General features: G+C 46.4%; 2 protein-coding genes across 2 annotated transcripts in view; both read right to left on the reverse strand.

Moving 5' to 3' along the window:
• PLD6 (phospholipase D family member 6) overlaps positions 1-2,262 on the reverse strand; it is a 3,727-nt gene extending 1,465 nt beyond the window's left edge. The window contains exons 1-3 of the mRNA XM_014936298.1: positions 2,191-2,262; positions 804-935; positions 185-266 (exon numbers count right to left, since the gene is read on the reverse strand). Coding sequence (XP_014791784.1) covers positions 185-213 — 29 coding nt within the window. The 5' untranslated portion in view covers positions 214-266; positions 804-935; positions 2,191-2,262. The remainder of the gene's footprint in view (positions 1-184; positions 267-803; positions 936-2,190) is intronic.
• On the reverse strand, positions 1,549-16,091 carry FLCN (folliculin). The gene is made up of 12 exons (XM_014936299.1): positions 16,008-16,091; positions 15,147-15,425; positions 14,202-14,348; positions 13,325-13,546; positions 12,666-12,826; positions 11,483-11,574; positions 10,578-10,768; positions 9,222-9,335; positions 6,249-6,372; positions 5,755-5,886; positions 3,915-4,020; positions 1,549-3,133 (listed from the first exon to the last, which is right to left on the reverse strand). The coding sequence occupies exons 2-12, from the start codon at positions 15,393-15,395 to the stop codon at positions 2,932-2,934; spliced, it is 1,740 nt and encodes a 579-aa protein (XP_014791785.1). The 5' UTR covers positions 15,396-15,425; positions 16,008-16,091; the 3' UTR covers positions 1,549-2,931.
• Positions 16,092-17,542: the final 1,451 nt, after the last annotated feature.

Below are 17,542 nucleotides of genomic sequence, written 5' to 3' on the forward strand. Positions count from 1 at the left end.
GGCCCCGAGCGCGGCCGAGGCCCCGAGCGCGGCCGAGGCCCCGAGCGCCGCTCACGTTCCCCTCAGGGAACCGCCCGTGGGTGTCGAGGGGTCCCCGGCCGCCTCCCGGAACCCCCGGGGGCTCGGGATGCTTCAGGGAAGGGGAAAAGATGGATAAAAGCAGTGAAGAGCTGTCCCGCCTCACCTGCTGAGTGCGCTGAGGAGCGGCTCCATCCGACTAACCCTTCCCTAACACCCGCCGGCCCCACCGCATCACCAGGCCCTGGCTGAGGGGACAAAGGTGGCAGAATTGGGTTAAAAAGCACGGATTGTAGCCCCAGGGCAGTGATGGATCTCTCCCACCTCCCACCCTTCAGCCTCTGCTCGGCCAGGCAGAAATGGCACCGGGTTGAAGAAACATCCCACTCTAATCAGTTTGTCTTTAAGGTGTATCATCTGGAGGGAAGGAGGGTGGTGAAAGATGGCTGCAGACGTGCTTTTTAATTAATTAAGTTGTGCACATTCCAGCTATGGCTGACGGCTAAAGGAGGGCCCGCGGCCTAATCTGCGAGTTGCGGGAACTTGCCCAGGCAATTATTTGCTAATCCCATGTGTAGATCTGTTCTGGCAGGCAAGCACATCTAGTTAAAAGCTACGCAGGAGCACTGGGTTCACAGACTTCAGCAACTCTCCCCCTTCTTTTATACCTGCTAGCTTAGTGGTTTCCTTGTCCCAGCTCAAAAATGATGCGTTTTTCTGTTTGCCCATGACACAGCCCTGTTTGGGATGAGGAGGGAGACTGATTGCCATTGCCTCCAACTCACCGCTTGCACAAGCCCAAGGAAGAAGACGATGAAGCCTCAAGCCTGACCTGGTGATCACTGTTCTGCTGTCTTGGAAGAAACCACACCTCTGTTCAGAAACACAGGCTCTGCTAACGGGTGCTCATGCTCCATCTGCAGGTTAGCCAGAGACTCGGATTTAACGTGGGATTGCTTGGGAGAGCTACTTTTCAAAAGATTAAAAACAGTTCAGCAATCAAGAAGCTCTAAATGCCAAATAAGGCCTTACCTGTTCTGTTACACATCTCTGATTGGACCAGAACAGCTTTTCAGTAGAAAGAAAAATAGTCACATAAAAGGTAGCCACAAGAACAAGCACCAACCTAGTACTAGAAATTCTGCCTCACTTATCCACAATTCTCTAACAATTTCTGTAACTTTTATCCCACTCCTAACAGGATTTTCTCCCTCATGAATCACACCCGGCACGCAGGAAGCAAGACACATATACTATTCAAAGCTTCCTTTCCTGGGGACAGAGCTTGAGAACCTCTTTTGTCTCCTGTTTTCTTATTGACAACTGGGAAATACAAGCCTTTTTGCAAACCCTGAAATTAAACAAGTGGTTAGTTTTTGAAGTGACAGAGTAATGTCTTTTTTCCAAGTATCTGTTTGCTGTTTGAATATCCTGCAATTGTTTTGTGTGCAGTTAAGCATTTTGAAGTTATATATGGAGCAAGAGGTGCTCAGATACGTACAAGAAATAAATACATAGTTAAGAGGAAAATACCTGTTAAATTCTGTAAATTAGATCAAGGCTAAGACATAGGAATTACCTTGTGGATCAACTCCTGCTTCCCCCACCCCGACACAGACGCACATTGAAAATCAACACAAAACCAGGCTTTGTCCATTTTACAAAAATAGCTCTTCATGAGATTTAATGCCTGTCTCTATTTTACAGATGTTCCAGACAAAAATCAACCTGCATATTTTATACATAAGAAGAGAACTCGTGACAAGTTGGAACATCCCCTTTGAGCTTGAATCTTGTTTGAATGAGTGTAGAAGGTCACCTGGGTAAAACCTGCCTCTAACTTGTTAAAAAGATCTCTACGGTAACATCAAGTTTTCCCAACAATGATCCAGGAAAAAAAAAACCCGAAAAAAAAAAAAAAAAAAGACTTCACAACAGAAACAGTAATTCCTTACAATACAGATAAGGAATATCTGTGTAGGTAATTAAAAAATGCACCAATGTTTCCATGAATTATTAAGCATTCAAAACGGCTACTATAGAGTTATATAAGAAGGGAGCACCTACAAGTTGGATCTTTTCTGCTTAACTTAATTAGGAAGCTACAAAACTGTTTCTGAAGACAGAACACCACCACCAGCAACCTTACCCTGGCGAGGTTATCTTCATTACCTGGAAGTTTTGCAACCACAGGCAAAACAAGGCGCGTATTTTACCCTCCCGAGAGGCAAGCAGGCTGCGTTTTGAGATTACAATTCTCCCTCCCAGACAAGATTGCCAAAGCAAACGCTGAACCTGTCTCAAGTTAAGATATAAATAAATAAAGTGGAGTGACAGGACTCCAACAGGATGTCCTGACTTATGCTACAGCAGAAAATAGTCTCTTCTTAAATCCGAGCATAAAGTGGTTTGAAATAATTTACACGTGATCCATACCCTGTGACGTGTCACTTATTTTTGGTTCTTGTTGGCATTTAGGAGAATTATGTGGGATTTGGAGAGATTAACTATATCCAGTCCCTGGAGTTCCAGATGTTGTCACAGGTATCCGAGTCTTGCCAATGAAATCTAAAACTGAGGTCTACTGCCGCACCATAACGCTTAATGAGGACAGCATGAGATTTTAATTAATTCACGCTGACTCTTTGAGTGTTGCCATATTTTAGTCTTGAGCGTGGAGGTCTAGAATTAGAGTTGCATTTCGGGACAGACAGCAGCACTATTTATTAGCACTTATTAGTCCAGTCTCACAGCAATCAGAAAAGACTCAAGTCACTCTTCAAGTTAGTTTTGAGGAGCAGAAGAACAGCGATGGAGTTTCACTGTTCCATCATCCCATGCTGCAGGCTCAGCAGAGGCAACTCAGGGTTCCCTGCCATTATCTGAAGGCAGCAAGTGAGGTTTGGGCACCCTTTAGTTTCGGGACTCCGAGGACGTGGGGCTGCGAACTGTTGACATCAGGTGGGACTTGTAGGTCTTGCTCAGGCCAGTCATCCAGAACTTGAGAAGCTTGACGTTGTCCTCTTCTGCAGCTCCCAGAATGCTCAGCAGTTTTTGGGTATCCTCCTTGGGTCTGCTGTCCACTTTAGTGAATTTAAAGAGGACCTTCACTTTACTGCAAAAACAAGAAATTCCTGTCACTATTACAATGGTCTTGGATGCATCAAAGAGGGAATGAGCAGTAACTGTACCTTCTCTCGGAACCTCCTGCAACTAAATGTTAATAAAAGCTTCAAACTCCCATGGAAATTATTCTCATGCTTTGAATGAAGAAGGTGGGGGGAAGAAGAGTACAAGAAAAGAGGGGGGGGGATTGTTCATTTGCAGTAGTAATATGTATAATTCCACTCTGTCTTTTCATTCTAGCGAAAAGTAGAACAATTAACTGTGACAACTGGGAATCTCCCCGCGAGACACATCCCGTGCCCATCCGGCCTTCGGGTAAATGCACAAAATCGTAATGTTCCGTGAATTATTTCACACGACCGCCTGCTCTTCCTTTCTAGCTCCCTGCACCTTTGAAATGCAGCGCCTGAGGGTGCAATCACGACATCTGTTTGGCACGTTACCTGCAGTGGAACATACACACACTGACAGGCTCATACGTATTTGCATATTTAATCCTCCCCATATATATAAGGCAGACAAGTATTGTCACGTAGGTAACCTACAGGTGCGTGAACTGAAGCGTAAAGGTTAAGAACTGCTGAAAGTCAAAAAGACTTGAGACTACAGTAGAAGAACCCTGATATTCTTAGCTCCCAACAGTACATCCAACTGCCCTCTCAGGACTGAAGCTGGAGACACCTGACTGCAGGTCTGCTCTGGACTCTGCTGTAACCGTTGCAGGATTAGTGCCAGAGCTGTGTCTCCAGAAGCAACGCGGTCCTACTTACTTCATCCACTCCTCCTTCAGGCAAACAAGGCACTGATCCACAACGTCTACGGAAAGGTTCTGGTTGGTCAGGGCAGCTTCGATCTTGTTCAAGATTGTGGGGCCAACTGCAAGGGTTAGAAAGAGGGGGAAGAGGATGAGAAAGAAGACACACAAGCTATAGGTTACCTGCTTATCCCAGTAACTTGGCAAAGACCAGTCCATTTATTCTGTGGCCTGGAATTACAAGCAAGAATACACATTTATTCTGCTTCTTGTTCCATTCAAGAGCACTAGTCGTCCCCCCCCGGCTCATTTTTCAGCAGTACTTTGGTCTGGTGCATTAATGCAGCTTCCTCTGGATGGAGAAAGCTACGCTATTAATAACAGCACAGCTAATTTCAACATGGAATTTGGCTTGATTAGTTCACAGATAAGAATCTTGCTTGAGTCAGGAAGAAACCTACCCATCCCACAAGGTGGAAAAATATACCCTCCAGTGGCCTGCCTTGATTTGATTTCTGTGGAAGAGGAGGTAAAGATCATGCCACTAGAAAAATATGTGACCTGAGAAGCAACATGGAATTTTGTGATGGATCTTGGGACACTGCACACTGGTTCCAGGGCCTTCGTTTTCCTCAAACCCAGTTTTAAACCAAAGTTGTTTAGATTTTGTTGTTTCTAGACCCATAACAAAAGCTCATTCAGAATGCAAAGTTATGGAAAACCTTCATGCTTTGTAAAATTTGTATAACATATATAAAAAAATATAAACCCTCAATTTTAAAGTCTCCACTCACTCTTGATTTAATCTTCCTCTTGTTAAGGTCAGCTCCAGGATACTTAGTTAATAAACAAACCGACAACCAACCCAAGGCATTCCTTTCCTGGACTGTTTTTTGGCATTCCCTAGGAGACTATTTTCCCAGCAGTTTGTGGCCTACTAAGTTTGATGATGTGGTGGAGAAAAGACCTTTCAGTGACTATTTTTGTCCAGAATCTTCTGGAAATGCCATGGGTTGGATACCAAGTAGACTACTGTAATTACACCTGGGGGACCCACAATAGCTGGAGCACAGGAAGAACAGGAAGAACATCACAGAGGGAGCGAGTCTCTGCTCCACGTCACACCCTTGCCACCTGACAAGTCTCTTGAGAGTCAATGGGGCCAATTCACCTAAACCAAGACTTCCCAGAAAACACAAGATCTGACTCAAATCACATCTGGGTGCAAGTGTTCAAGTCCCTGAACAAAGCAAGCAAAAAAAAAAAAAAGAAAAAAAAAAAAGGAGAGAGACTTATTATGTACTGATGGTGGAACCCGCCGACTAGGCTTTTTGTTTTAATCAGTGCCTTTTGTTTCCTTCCACCCTGGCTGACAGCTTCATCCCACAGAGCGGGAACCGGGATGTCTGCTCATGGCTGTCTCGCTGCATGGCTGGCAGGGGCCTGGGCATTCTTCTATCAGCCATACTTGTCTATCAAGTGGAACACAGGGGATGAGGAATGTCATGGTCCTTAGAAGCTTTTAACTAAACACACAAGTATTCCAGGATAGAAAATGTTCATTATGGGTTACAGAATCATTTTCCTACAATTGATACTGTACCCATGTTATAGAATTTGTTTCTCATACCTGAAAATTAATAAGCAAAATGCTGATCAGGCAAAGCAAATCCTCTGCAATTAAAAAGACTGTGGTAAACCTCACCTCAAATAGTAGCACCCCTGTTTTATATTGACCCGGCTTCTACTCAGAACTCCTTAAGGGCCAGTACTTGAACAGCAGAAAAAATAGTTGAAGATCAAAATGCTCTTTTAATCTCAGTGACACAGGTTCTTTCTGCTTTCAAATCACCCACCTCGATCCGCTGCAACAGGGCTGCCGCTGGTGACCACAAACTCGTACTTGTTGAGGGACTGCTCATCCTCAAACAGGGTTGGGTAGAGACTGGAGCGGGTCGCAGTGCGAACTTCCACAAGGACCGCAAACTCTAGAGCAACAAGAGCCCAAAAGAACATGAACTGTACAAGCCCAGATTCCAAAATCCAGCTACATACCCTGCTCCAAGATAGCACAGCTCTGTCAGCTTCAAATATTTGGCCCAGCATTAACCTTTCCTCAGTAGGAAGCAGGAGTGACAGCTATAGCATGGTCGGTGCTTAAAGCAGGTGTCACACCATTCAACTACTCAACAGGCAGAGGGATGTGGAAAAAAAACCCCTCTAAGTGGTATAGGTTCATGCAGCATTGTTAGATGATCTGCCAATACTTAATTTAAAAAAATAATAATAATCTTGTGTCCTTTAAGATAAAATGATAGGGAAAGGAGAGGGTCCTGCACCAGGTTCTTACCAGATGACAGTATGTGGGATGGGATTTGGACATGTGGGCTAAGCCCCAGGAAGTTACACCGATACGCCTCTTCGTACTGGTCACTGTAGGGGATGATCCGCACACAACCCACAGGCAGCATGGTCTAAAAGAGGATGGAAACACATCAAGAGAAACACCAGAGCTAAACCAGTAAAGCACAATTTTCTCCTAACTTTAAGGGTCAGCCAAGAATTGGAGCAGATGCTCCTGATTTGGGGGATGCAAAGTATCTTACTCAGCTTGAAAGACTATGCAGTTGCTGAGGACAACCAAGACATGCAAAGGTTGAGGTTTTTTTTGTTTGGTGTGTGTTTGTTTTTTTATTGTGGGGTTGTTTCCAAATCACATAATTTAGAACACATTCTCCCCAAGACTGCATTGTCAGAGACAGGTCATCACGACGGCTGGACTACTAGAGAAATAGATGTAAAAACAAGCAGCCAGGAAACAAAGGAAAAAGTTCCTACCCGTAGCACATCAAAAGCAGACTGGACAAGATCCATATCTCGAGCTTTCCAGATGACCTGGTTCCCCATCAGAACATGCCAAGCCAGCATGCGGAACGCTGATGCCCCAAGAACCTGAAAAAAAAAATTATCCACAAACATTCTGTGTTGGTTATGAAAATTAGTGACATGTCCAGTTTTCCCAGTCACAAACAATGACTGCCACATAAGAAAACGTCTAGAACAGAACAGCAGAAAATAACATGATAATTTAGCTGCTCTGTGCACAGACTAATAGCTCTGAATCATAGCACCAAGATCAAGTATTTCTTTGAAAGGTGTCGGATTGTCAAGCAAAACAATATTCGCCCCCATCTGCACTTTCAAGAACAAACAGCAGCAAATACCACGTTGCCAACACCACTAATCAATGATCCAATTCAATATCGAGCACATTAAGAGGATGATAGAATAGTTTGGGTTGGAAGGGACTTTTAAAGGTCACCTAGTCCAACCTCCCCTGCAACGAGCAGGGACATCTTCAACTCGATGAGGTTGCTGCAGGTTTCATTTCTCAGTTGCTCCCAACACTTCAGTGCCCTGGCTACCCAGCATCAACCAGCCCACTTGCCCAAATCAGTGGTTTTGTTAAGATGGACACAGGCCTGTTTGGAATGGGACTGAACAACTTCTATGAGATGGTAACCACTTTCAGGCATTTCCCTGCTCTGGGTTACGTTCACAACAGTGGTTCAAGCAGGAAAGGTGAAACAATATCCTTAGAGAAGCCTCCAAAGGCACACACTTGCAGTACAGTGGTGTAGTTCAATAGCTTCAAGCATTCTAAATTGGGGGACAGTAGAACAAAAGGAGCCTAAAGACATAGAGCAGGTATTTGTGAGGAGTATCCAGAAAACAATGCACCGAACCTTCCCCCTCATCCAGGTAACTGGAAGCACTGGAGAAGAGCTAGATCCGTACTGAACCATTGGTTGTGTTTCTAAATCATTTTTTCCTCATCTGAAACGCTGTTGTTTTAAGCAAATAATACTCGGCTTTGAAGATGCTGCGCGACCTCTGTATTAAATTACTGTCACTGCTCTCGGGAAGAGGAAAAGTACAGAATTAGAGAGAAATCATATGATCCCATCACACATGACCGATGATCACTAGAGGCCCACGTGACCTCCAAGGAAGGGAGAGTCCTCAGAGACGCAGTTAACACCGTGTTACCAGCTGTGTAGGCACTGTGTTAAACACAGAACCAGGAAAGAAGTGCAAACTACAGGAAATAAATAGCTTTTCAATAAACATTATCAGGAGAAAAGAGGTTATTACCTTGTGAATTCAGCATCTGAGTAACTGTGCTCCTCTTACCTGTCTCATGTGCCTGAGAGAGCGAAAGACGGATAATCTTCTGTGAGCCACGTTCCAGCTGTTGCAATCTGGCATCAGAGATGTTTCGGGTGAGCATTTAGAGAGCTCCTGTCCTTCTACAACATCTGGCTGGGAAGAAGGCTTCTCTTCTTCCTCGGAACCATCCCAACCTTCTGACTCTTCTTTCAGGTCTAGGCAAAAAAAAGGTAGAGCAGTCATACAAATTGCTGCTCTCTAGGTGTGGGAACTGCTCAGAAGTGCTTACACACACCGCAGACAACTGATTTTGGCTCTGTGTGGGCTTCAGAATGCAGTAACTGAAAGTACCAGCCACCCCTGAGGTGTTAACGAAGTTTCACAGTTCAGATACACAATAACCACTGAAGGGTCAAGAAGGAATTTTCATCTTCCACAGGACACAAAGTCTCATCTCTTGACCAGCTATGTGTTCTCTATTCTTGCTTTAAAGGTCACAGCCAAACCTTTGAGGCAGGTTTTGTAGATTCTAGTCTAAATGGATTAATAAAAACAATTCAGCGCGAGAAAAAAATTTAAGCATTTTGTAGAAAAAGCAGCAAGAAGTCCATATATTATGACTGCAAATTCTTCTGGCTGTAGAGATTCATCGGGAGGGCCAACCAGGCTGGAGAGAACAATAATCATGATGATGCAACACTCCTACATGAGTAACAAACACCACATGTGCGTGCAGAGAGCCCATGAAGCCAAAGGCCTTGATTTCATGTTCCTGTCAGAGTCATCTCCACATGGGAGAGCACGTCAGCTACTGCAGCACTACCATTAAATTGATGAGAGAGGGCTGTGCTCACAAAGCTGCCAAAAGGACTTGGTCTTTTATCCTCCATTCTATTTTTTTGTTTGGTGAGTGTTTGTTTTTTTTATTGTGTTTTTTTTTTTTTCTTTCCAAATCACATAATTTAGAACACATTCTGTTTTTTTTGTTTGGTGTGTGTTTGTTTTTTTATTGTGGGGTTGTTTCCAAATCACATAATTTAGAACACATTCTCCCCAAGACTGCATTGTCAGAGACAGGTCATCACGACGGCTGGACTACTAGAGAAAAAGATGTAAAAACAAGCAGCCAGGAAACAAAGGAAAAAGTTCCTACCCGTAGCACATCAAAAGCAGACTGGACAAGATCCATATCTCGAGCTTTCCAGATGACCTGGTTCCCCATCAGAACATGCCAAGCCAGCATGCGGAATGCTGATGCCCCAAGAACCTGAAAAAAAAAATTATCCACAAACATTCTGTGTTGGTTATGAAAATTAGTGACATGTCCAGTTTTCCCAGTCACAAACAATGACTGCCACATAAGAAAACGTCTAGAACAGAACAGCAGAAAATAACATGATAATTTAGCTGCTCTGTGCACAGACTAATAGCTCTGAATCATAGCACCAAGATCAAGTATTTCTTTGAAAGGTGTCGGATTGTCAAGCAAAACAATATTCGCCCCCATCTGCACTTTCAAGAACAAACAGCAGCAAATACCACGTTGCCAACACCACTAATCAATGATCCAATTCAATATCGAGCACATTAAGAGGATGATAGAATAGTTTGGGTTGGAAGGGACTTTTAAAGGTCACCTAGTCCAACCTCCCCTGCAACGAGCAGGGACATCTTCAACTCGATGAGGTTGCTGCAGGTTTCATTTCTCAGTTGCTCCCAACACTTCAGTGCCCTGGCTACCCAGCATCAACCAGCCCACTTGCCCAAATCAGTGGTTTTGTTAAGATGGACACAGGCCTGTTTGGAATGGGACTGAACAACTTCTATGAGATGGTAACCACTTTCAGGCATTTCCCTGCTCTGGGTTACGTTCACAACAGTGGTTCAAGCAGGAAAGGTGAAACAATATCCTTAGAGAAGCCTCCAAAGGCACACACTTGCAGTACAGTGGTGTAGTTCAATAGCTTCAAGCATTCTAAATTGGGGGACAGTAGAACAAAAGGAGCCTAAAGACATAGAGCAGGTATTTGTGAGGAGTATCCAGAAAACAATGCACCGAACCTTCCCCCTCATCCAGGTAACTGGAAGCACTGGAGAAGAGCTAGATCCGTACTGAACCATTGGTTGTGTTTCTAAATCATTTTTTCCTCATCTGAAACGCTGTTGTTTTAAGCAAATAATACTCGGCTTTGAAGATGCTGCGCGACCTCTGTATTAAATTACTGTCACTGCTCTCGGGAAGAGGAAAAGTACAGAATTAGAGAGAAATCATATGATCCCATCACACATGACCGATGATCACTAGAGGCCCACGTGACCTCCAAGGAAGGGAGAGTCCTCAGAGACGCAGTTAACACCGTGTTACCAGCTGTGTAGGCACTGTGTTAAACACAGAACCAGGAAAGAAGTGCAAACTACAGGAAATAAATAGCTTTTCAATAAACATTATCAGGAGAAAAGAGGTTATTACCTTGTGAATTCAGCATCTGAGTAACTGTGCTCCTCTTACCTGTCTCATGTGCCTGAGAGAGCGAAAGACGGATAATCTTCTGTGAGCCACGTTCCAGCTGTTGCAATCTGGCATCAGAGATGTTTCGGGTGAGCATTTAGAGAGCTCCTGTCCTTCTACAACATCTGGCTGGGAAGAAGGCTTCTCTTCTTCCTCGGAACCATCCCAACCTTCTGACTCTTCTTTCAGGTCTAGGCAAAAAAAAGGTAGAGCAGTCATACAAATTGCTGCTCTCTAGGTGTGGGAACTGCTCAGAAGTGCTTACACACACCGCAGACAACTGATTTTGGCTCTGTGTGGGCTTCAGAATGCAGTAACTGAAAGTACCAGCCACCCCTGAGGTGTTAACGAAGTTTCACAGTTCAGATACACAATAACCACTGAAGGGTCAAGAAGGAATTTTCATCTTCCACAGGACACAAAGTCTCATCTCTTGACCAGCTATGTGTTCTCTATTCTTGCTTTAAAGGTCACAGCCAAACCTTTGAGGCAGGTTTTGTAGATTCTAGTCTAAATGGATTAATAAAAACAATTCAGCGCGAGAAAAAAATTTAAGCATTTTGTAGAAAAAGCAGCAAGAAGTCCATATATTATGACTGCAAATTCTTCTGGCTGTAGAGATTCATCGGGAGGGCCAACCAGGCTGGAGAGAACAATAATCATGATGATGCAACACTCCTACATGAGTAACAAACACCACATGTGCGTGCAGAGAGCCCATGAAGCCAAAGGCCTTGATTTCATGTTCCTGTCAGAGTCATCTCCACATGGGAGAGCACGTCAGCTACTGCAGCACTACCATTAAATTGATGAGAGAGGGCTGTGCTCACAAAGCTGCCAAAAGGACTTGGTCTTTTATCCTCCATTCTCAGAGGGTCTTCCAGCTCTGGAAACTTCTACCTCACCTGCAAGTTTTTCCATCTGAACGAGGGTGTCTTCTGTTGGTGCTCCCTCCAGAAGCTTCTCTGTAAGTCGGCTGCCACAAGCTTTCAAAAGCCTGGAGACATGGAAAGAAATCTAAGTAGGGTTTCATTAAGCCTGTTTGCTCAGTGCAAAAATCCAGTATGAAACTTGGTGCCATGAGCTTAACAAAAAAATCCAACCACAAACCCATTTGTGTTTCCTTTCTGTGCTTTCCTCAGTGTGGTAACTATCAATGCATCTTACAGCCACTGCCACTCAAAAGTCACCGAAAGGCCTACCATTTTGCAATTACTTTGTGCAATGCCATTTATCCCCCCATCCAAGTCACATGTCAGTGTTGCAACCCTCTCCGTGGCATCTTTCCAGGGAAGATGGATCAGCAACCAGGCACTGGAGCAACTGGACTCCCACAGACACGCTACTCTGCCAAACAGCCACACCTCCCACGCTGCCTATCACAACACACGGGCACTTCCAGGTGAACAACCACCGTGCTTCACGGGCGAGTCCCAGGTACAACCTGGGGGTTGGAGTGTCTTTTCTGGCTTTCTTCCATACTTAGTTTTATTCTGCAAAGCCTTTCCCCCTTGATAGACATGGTTTCCATTAGCAGCCACATGAACGGGTTTACTTCACAGCAACAAGAATTTCTTTTCCTGTCCTAAATTGGCTTCAAGCTGGAGGGGAACAGATTTAGACTGGAGATTAGGAGAGGGTTCTTCACTGTGAGGGTGGTGGAGCACTGGAACAGGTTGCCCAGGGAGGTGGTTGAGGCCCCATCCCTGGAGATATTCAAGGAGAGGCTCGACGAGGCCCTGGGCAACCTGGTGTAGTTGGGGGTGTCCCTGCTGACTGCGGGGAGGTCGGACTAGATGACCTTTGGAGGTCCCTTCTGGCCTGGGCAATTCTATGATTCTATGAAATGCATCAACTGGTGCTGCCTTTCTGTGCTTAGCTCCTTCCAATTCAGAGGCTACTTAGCAAAATCCAACTTACTACCTGCAGAAAAAAATGCCCAAATACTCCAAAATCTCATTTCCACCCTTTCAGAATACGGCAATATTCTCTTCTGGAAGGAGATTTGTAGAAGCTAGAAGCACAAGTGGATTTGTAGAAGCTAGAAGCTTCTGGATTTGTAGAAGGTAGAAGCACAAGTGGCATTACCAAGCAAAGGAAGTGTGCAAACATGCCCACAGGTTCTCATCGTTGGTCAGTGAGGTTAAGGAGCGGGCCGCGTTGCCGTTCCGCTGGTGCAGGAAGGGGGTGAAGGCCGTGTTCATCCGCTGGGCACGCTGAGGGCACCCGTACTGCTCCGCTTCAAACACCTGCACCGCAGAAGAAATGCAGTATAGGAGACCGAAGAAAGGCAAAATTCTTACATAAAGCTGAGCCAAAAAAAGAAAACCCCAAGAAAATACAAAATACAAAGTGAAAAGGGTGCGTCGCACACAATCATCCAAAATACGTTGTAAATTATGGGAAAAGAGAGGGAAAGGACACCTTATTCTTAGACTGACTAAAATTATCACTAAGTAACATTTGTGCTCCAAAACCATTGTCCTTCACAATGTTAGTTACTTTAATTTCTAACAGAGCTATTTTCTGGCAGTTGGGTCTGTGAGAAGTGTTACAACTGGCTTAAAATGTGAGAGGCCCCCTGTTCCTTCTCTCCTGCACCCCCAGGTACGTGCCGTCCTCTTGTCCCTTGTGTCAACGACCACCCTGGCAGCAATGAGCTGGATCAGCTTTTTGACTCAGCTGTAAATCAACTATCATAATGTTTTACTAATGTTGAGTCAAATGACCTCTTGGCCCTGATTTACCTTAAGTGCTTTGCCCTGAAGCTCATCAATGATGCCTCTGATTTTTCCCAACAAGAAAGGCCAGGAGTTGATGAGGTAAATCCGGTCCATCATGATAGTGATGATGCTGTACCAGCGCTGGAAACCTCGAGCCAGGCTGTCTTTGATAAAAAAGGTGTGACTGAAGACAAAACCATGCTGTTCATCTCCAAAAAAAATAGGGCCTTCACGTCCTGGGCAGACCTGAAGGGGAGGGACACACACACAAACCAAAGCAGTTAAGCACATCACGCAGCTGAAACTGTAATAAACTGAACAAAGCTTCCCGCTCTTTCACACACACTCGGTAAATAAAACGAGCCTTTTTTAGGTTAGTATCCAAAATGTGTGGTCGAACAGACCTCCAGAAGTATCCTACAAACCTTCAATTTACCCGGATTTTAAGAATTCAGCTCTATTCAGCTACAATGATGTGGAGAATCCACAAGGGATTTTGCTGATCCTGACACACCAACACTCATTAATTTGTACTGAAGGTTCTCTCTTCACTTCTATGAGATGCTGAATGTCAATGGTCTACAAAACTCAAATATTTTTTGGCACTAAACAACAGATTCCAATGTTTTCACAAAACCAGTTTATCTTACAAAAAGAAACAATACACACGTAGGAGGAAAAACAAGAGAGGGAAATTTCTGGTCTCACAAGGGGAGAGTAAGGAACTCTCAAGGTTATCAAAGATCAACCTTAAAAATTCCCACTAATCCTGGAACCCTTATCTGTCTGCTTTTTCACCGCCGTGCCCTCTGTTTTTTCAGGCTGCAGCAGGATCAGCAAAGCACTATCTTGGATTTGAAACAATGCTTAAGGCCATAACCCTGTACTCCACGGCGGTTACCTCGCAGCTCAGACTGCGCACGCAGGCCTGGCGCACGATGCTGAACAGCTGGGGGTGGTTTGGGTGTTGGTGACTGACGTACTTGATTGAAGTTTCTTTGTCGTGGCTGACATACCCAGGGTGTCCTCCTGCAAGAGAGCGGCAACCCTGAAGACAGAAAAGCAAATCCAGCCATAAATGAGCATGCAGTTATCTAAAGTTTATAAAGGCCTCTACGTTTTCCTTTCAAAACGTAAGGACGAATTATTTACCCATATGGACAAGAACACAAATACTTAGAAGACAAGAAATATGAGGCAGGGTCAGGACTGGAGCCCAGCTCCTCAGACAGAACTCTCTGCAATATACTTCATATGCTCTTATGCTCATTATCCACCATTTAATTTGACTGTGAACTTGCTGCTGCCTCTACAAGTGGTAAAATTCAGTAAACAGCAGCCATGAAACCAACTGGCCTAACAAAACAGGCCATAACCTGAAAGAACAATAAATAATAAATACCTCAGAACAAGTACTAATAGTAGACAAGCATAAGAATGTACATTTTCACTATTGTTTTAATTGCTTTAGCCATTTTTTAAATGTTTCCTAATCAATACGGCTCTTAAAATTACTACTAATAAATGACCAGACCTAATCTAATAAAGTAAATGCTCTTCAAGGATGAGAAAAGCATTTCTCAGCCACAAGAGAATCACAGATCACAGGGTTTAAATAGACCTCAAGACACCGTCTTGTCAAGGTCTATATGCTCAACAACAGCTCCTTCATCCTCTTGTTATGGATCATTACAGTTCATGAAGACTTGGAGATCTTCTGGTACTGGCAGTCACATACAAAATGAGCGCAGTTTACGTTTTTTAAATAGATTTGCATTAGAGAATCTGAGAGCCCTTTAGTTAAGCCAAGGGTCCCTGATATCCACACACAGATATTCACACTTGCCTCACACATGTCAGACTTCTTTGGCCCCGGGCTGCTGGAGTCAGCGCTGGCACCTTCTGCTGGGCTGTGCGAGCGGATGCGACTGCTCATCTGAATGCCACCTTCTTCCTCTTCTGCCTGCTCATTCTGCCCAGAGATGTCCCCGCTGCTCGCGCCTTGGGGAAGCGGGGAATGCAGAACCTCAGTACAAAAGAGGGTGCGAGGACCGTGGAGCTCACAAAAATGGCAGAGGGCAACAATAGCATTCATAGTGAGAGCTCAGCACACGCGTCAGGCCTCCTGCAGGCAAAGGGGAAAGCACACAATATCAGCACAACAAACATTACAGCATTTCTTAGGCCTGACGGGTGTAAGCCCTGCTCTGTGTCCCTCCAGGAGCAGCTGGCCTTATGCTCAGCCTAAGGGACCAGGACAACTCCACCACAGGGTGACCTGAGCATGGGCCGACCCTTCGTGCCCCGATGGGACAGGACTAGGACTAGAGCAGACCCACCCCTCTCCCATGCCCGGGTCCCCGACTCTGAGCCGGGACACCTCAGGCCCCACAGGGGTGTGACGAGTCTGGACCAGACGCCCCGTGCCCGGATACCTCCGGTCTTACAGGGACAGGCTGGGGTCTGACAGACCCGATCTCTGCGCCCGGACACCTCAGACCCTACCGGGCCCGGCGCAGCTTCCCGGCTCCCGGAGGCCTCAGGCCCTAACGGGTCGAGACCGGCCCTGCTCAGCGCCCCCGGACCCCAACGCCTCAGGCCCAGCCGCACCTCAGGGCCTATCTTTTCGGGCCTCGACCAACCCCCTCCGAGACCGGCCCGGCCCAGGCTCCCCGTGCCCGGCCCCCCGTTGCCCGGCCTCGCTCACCGCCGCTCCGGGCTCCCCCGCCCCGGCCCGTCCCGTGTCAGCGGGCGCCTGACACAGCCTGACCCACCGGCCCGCACCATCCCTACTGGCAGCCGGGGGAGGACAGAGGGGCACACAGCTTCCCGGCTGCCCACCCAACTCCGCCGCCACCGCCACAGAGCGGCGAGAAGAAGAAGAAGGAAGCAGAGGAGAGGGACGAGGTGGCCGTTCGTACCGCGGTACCGAGCCGGTCCTTCCCGCCGCTCCCCGAGGATCCCGACACCCCCCCGGGTGCGGCATTGACCCGGCCCACGGCCGCCCTGTCCACAGGGGCTGGGCAGAGCCATTACCTCAGGACGGGAGGGGGGAGACCAGAAGCTCCGGACGACGCCTTCTTCCTTTCTTCGCGATCCCCTGCCCGCTGTCGCGCTGCAGAGAGCGAAAAATCGCGTTCGACCTCCGGCTGACGAGACGGGGCGAGCGACCGCCTGCCAGCCTGCGGGAGCTGCCGCCGGAGCGGACCGCGATCCCCCCACAGAATGGTACGGTCCGTACGGCGGCCTCCCGGGAGGGGACGGGGTGTCCCGTGCGCAGGCGCCGTGGGCGGGCGGGGCGCTGTGAGGGGAAGCGGGGATGGCGGCGGCCGGGGGGCGGGAGGGGCCTCGCCACAGGATCCCCTTGTACCTCCCGTGTCCCCACCGCGGGCGGGGCCTGGCTTCTCCCCGTAACGACACTCAGTACACGCACTGGCAGCACCCATCGGGTGTTTTAGCGCCTTAATCAGAACGCGAGGCCTCCATGAGCCTTTACCCACCGCATTTACAAAGCCCTTACTCAGAAGTACTTGAGTTAAACCAGGCCCTTTCTTTTCCAGGCTTTTCAAAACAGATCCTCCTTCCATTAAACTGCTCCAGCTTCCTTTCAGGATATTTTCAGTAGATTATTTATCTCTGGAAAACTGGTGAAAAAACAAATTCCGTATCAACTATTAAATCCCTCAAAATAATAGAAGTACTGGATCCTCCCCCAACCCTCCTTACCTTGGACTTGATCCCTACAGGGTTTTACGTACCTGAATCTGAACAAAAGCAGTAAGTCTTCCACAGGATAAAAGCATAGATTGTAAAACTTGTACTTAAATCCAAAATAAAAGCAAGTATCACTGGTATTACTACAATATACACCTCTGGATCCAAGCAGCCACACACGGACTAAGAATTACACCTCTGAAGAAAATGATGAATTTGGTGAGATGAATGATTATTGTAACCCAAAGATCAGATGTGAACACAAATGCTCAATCCAAAATCCATCTAATCCTGGAGCCCATCTCAGACAAGCGCCAGCAGCAGCACTTTCTGAGGGAGACACACTGTTCATACAAAAAAGAACTACTATTTCTACTCGAGAGCGTTCAGGAGAGCCCTGAGAAGCCACCAGCAGAGCTTGGAAAACCCCTGAGCAGAGGACATTGCCACCCATGGCAAACAACTAGCAGTACCCCACCAGTCAGCCAGAACCTCACAGCCTGAGAAGCCACAAGAACAAAAGACCCC

Source organism: Calidris pugnax, unplaced genomic scaffold, assembly GCF_001431845.1.
Source record: "Calidris pugnax isolate Ruff unplaced genomic scaffold, ASM143184v1 scaffold17, whole genome shotgun sequence".
NCBI lineage: Eukaryota > Metazoa > Chordata > Aves > Charadriiformes > Scolopacidae > Calidris > Calidris pugnax.

Excerpts from the sequence above, each read along its gene's own strand:
- FLCN (XM_014936299.1), bottom strand. The coding sequence starts at position 15,395 with ATGAATGCTATTGTTGCCCTCTGCCATTTTTGTGAGCTCCACGGTCCT. Across the intron at positions 13,547-14,201 it reads TGCGCAGTCTGAGCTGCGAG|GTCTGCCCAGGACGTGAAGG; the intron begins GTAACCGCCGTG and ends CCTCCCCTTCAG. Across the intron at positions 5,887-6,248 it reads ATCCCACATACTGTCATCTG|AGTTTGCGGTCCTTGTGGAA; the intron begins GTAAGAACCTGG and ends TTGTTGCTCTAG.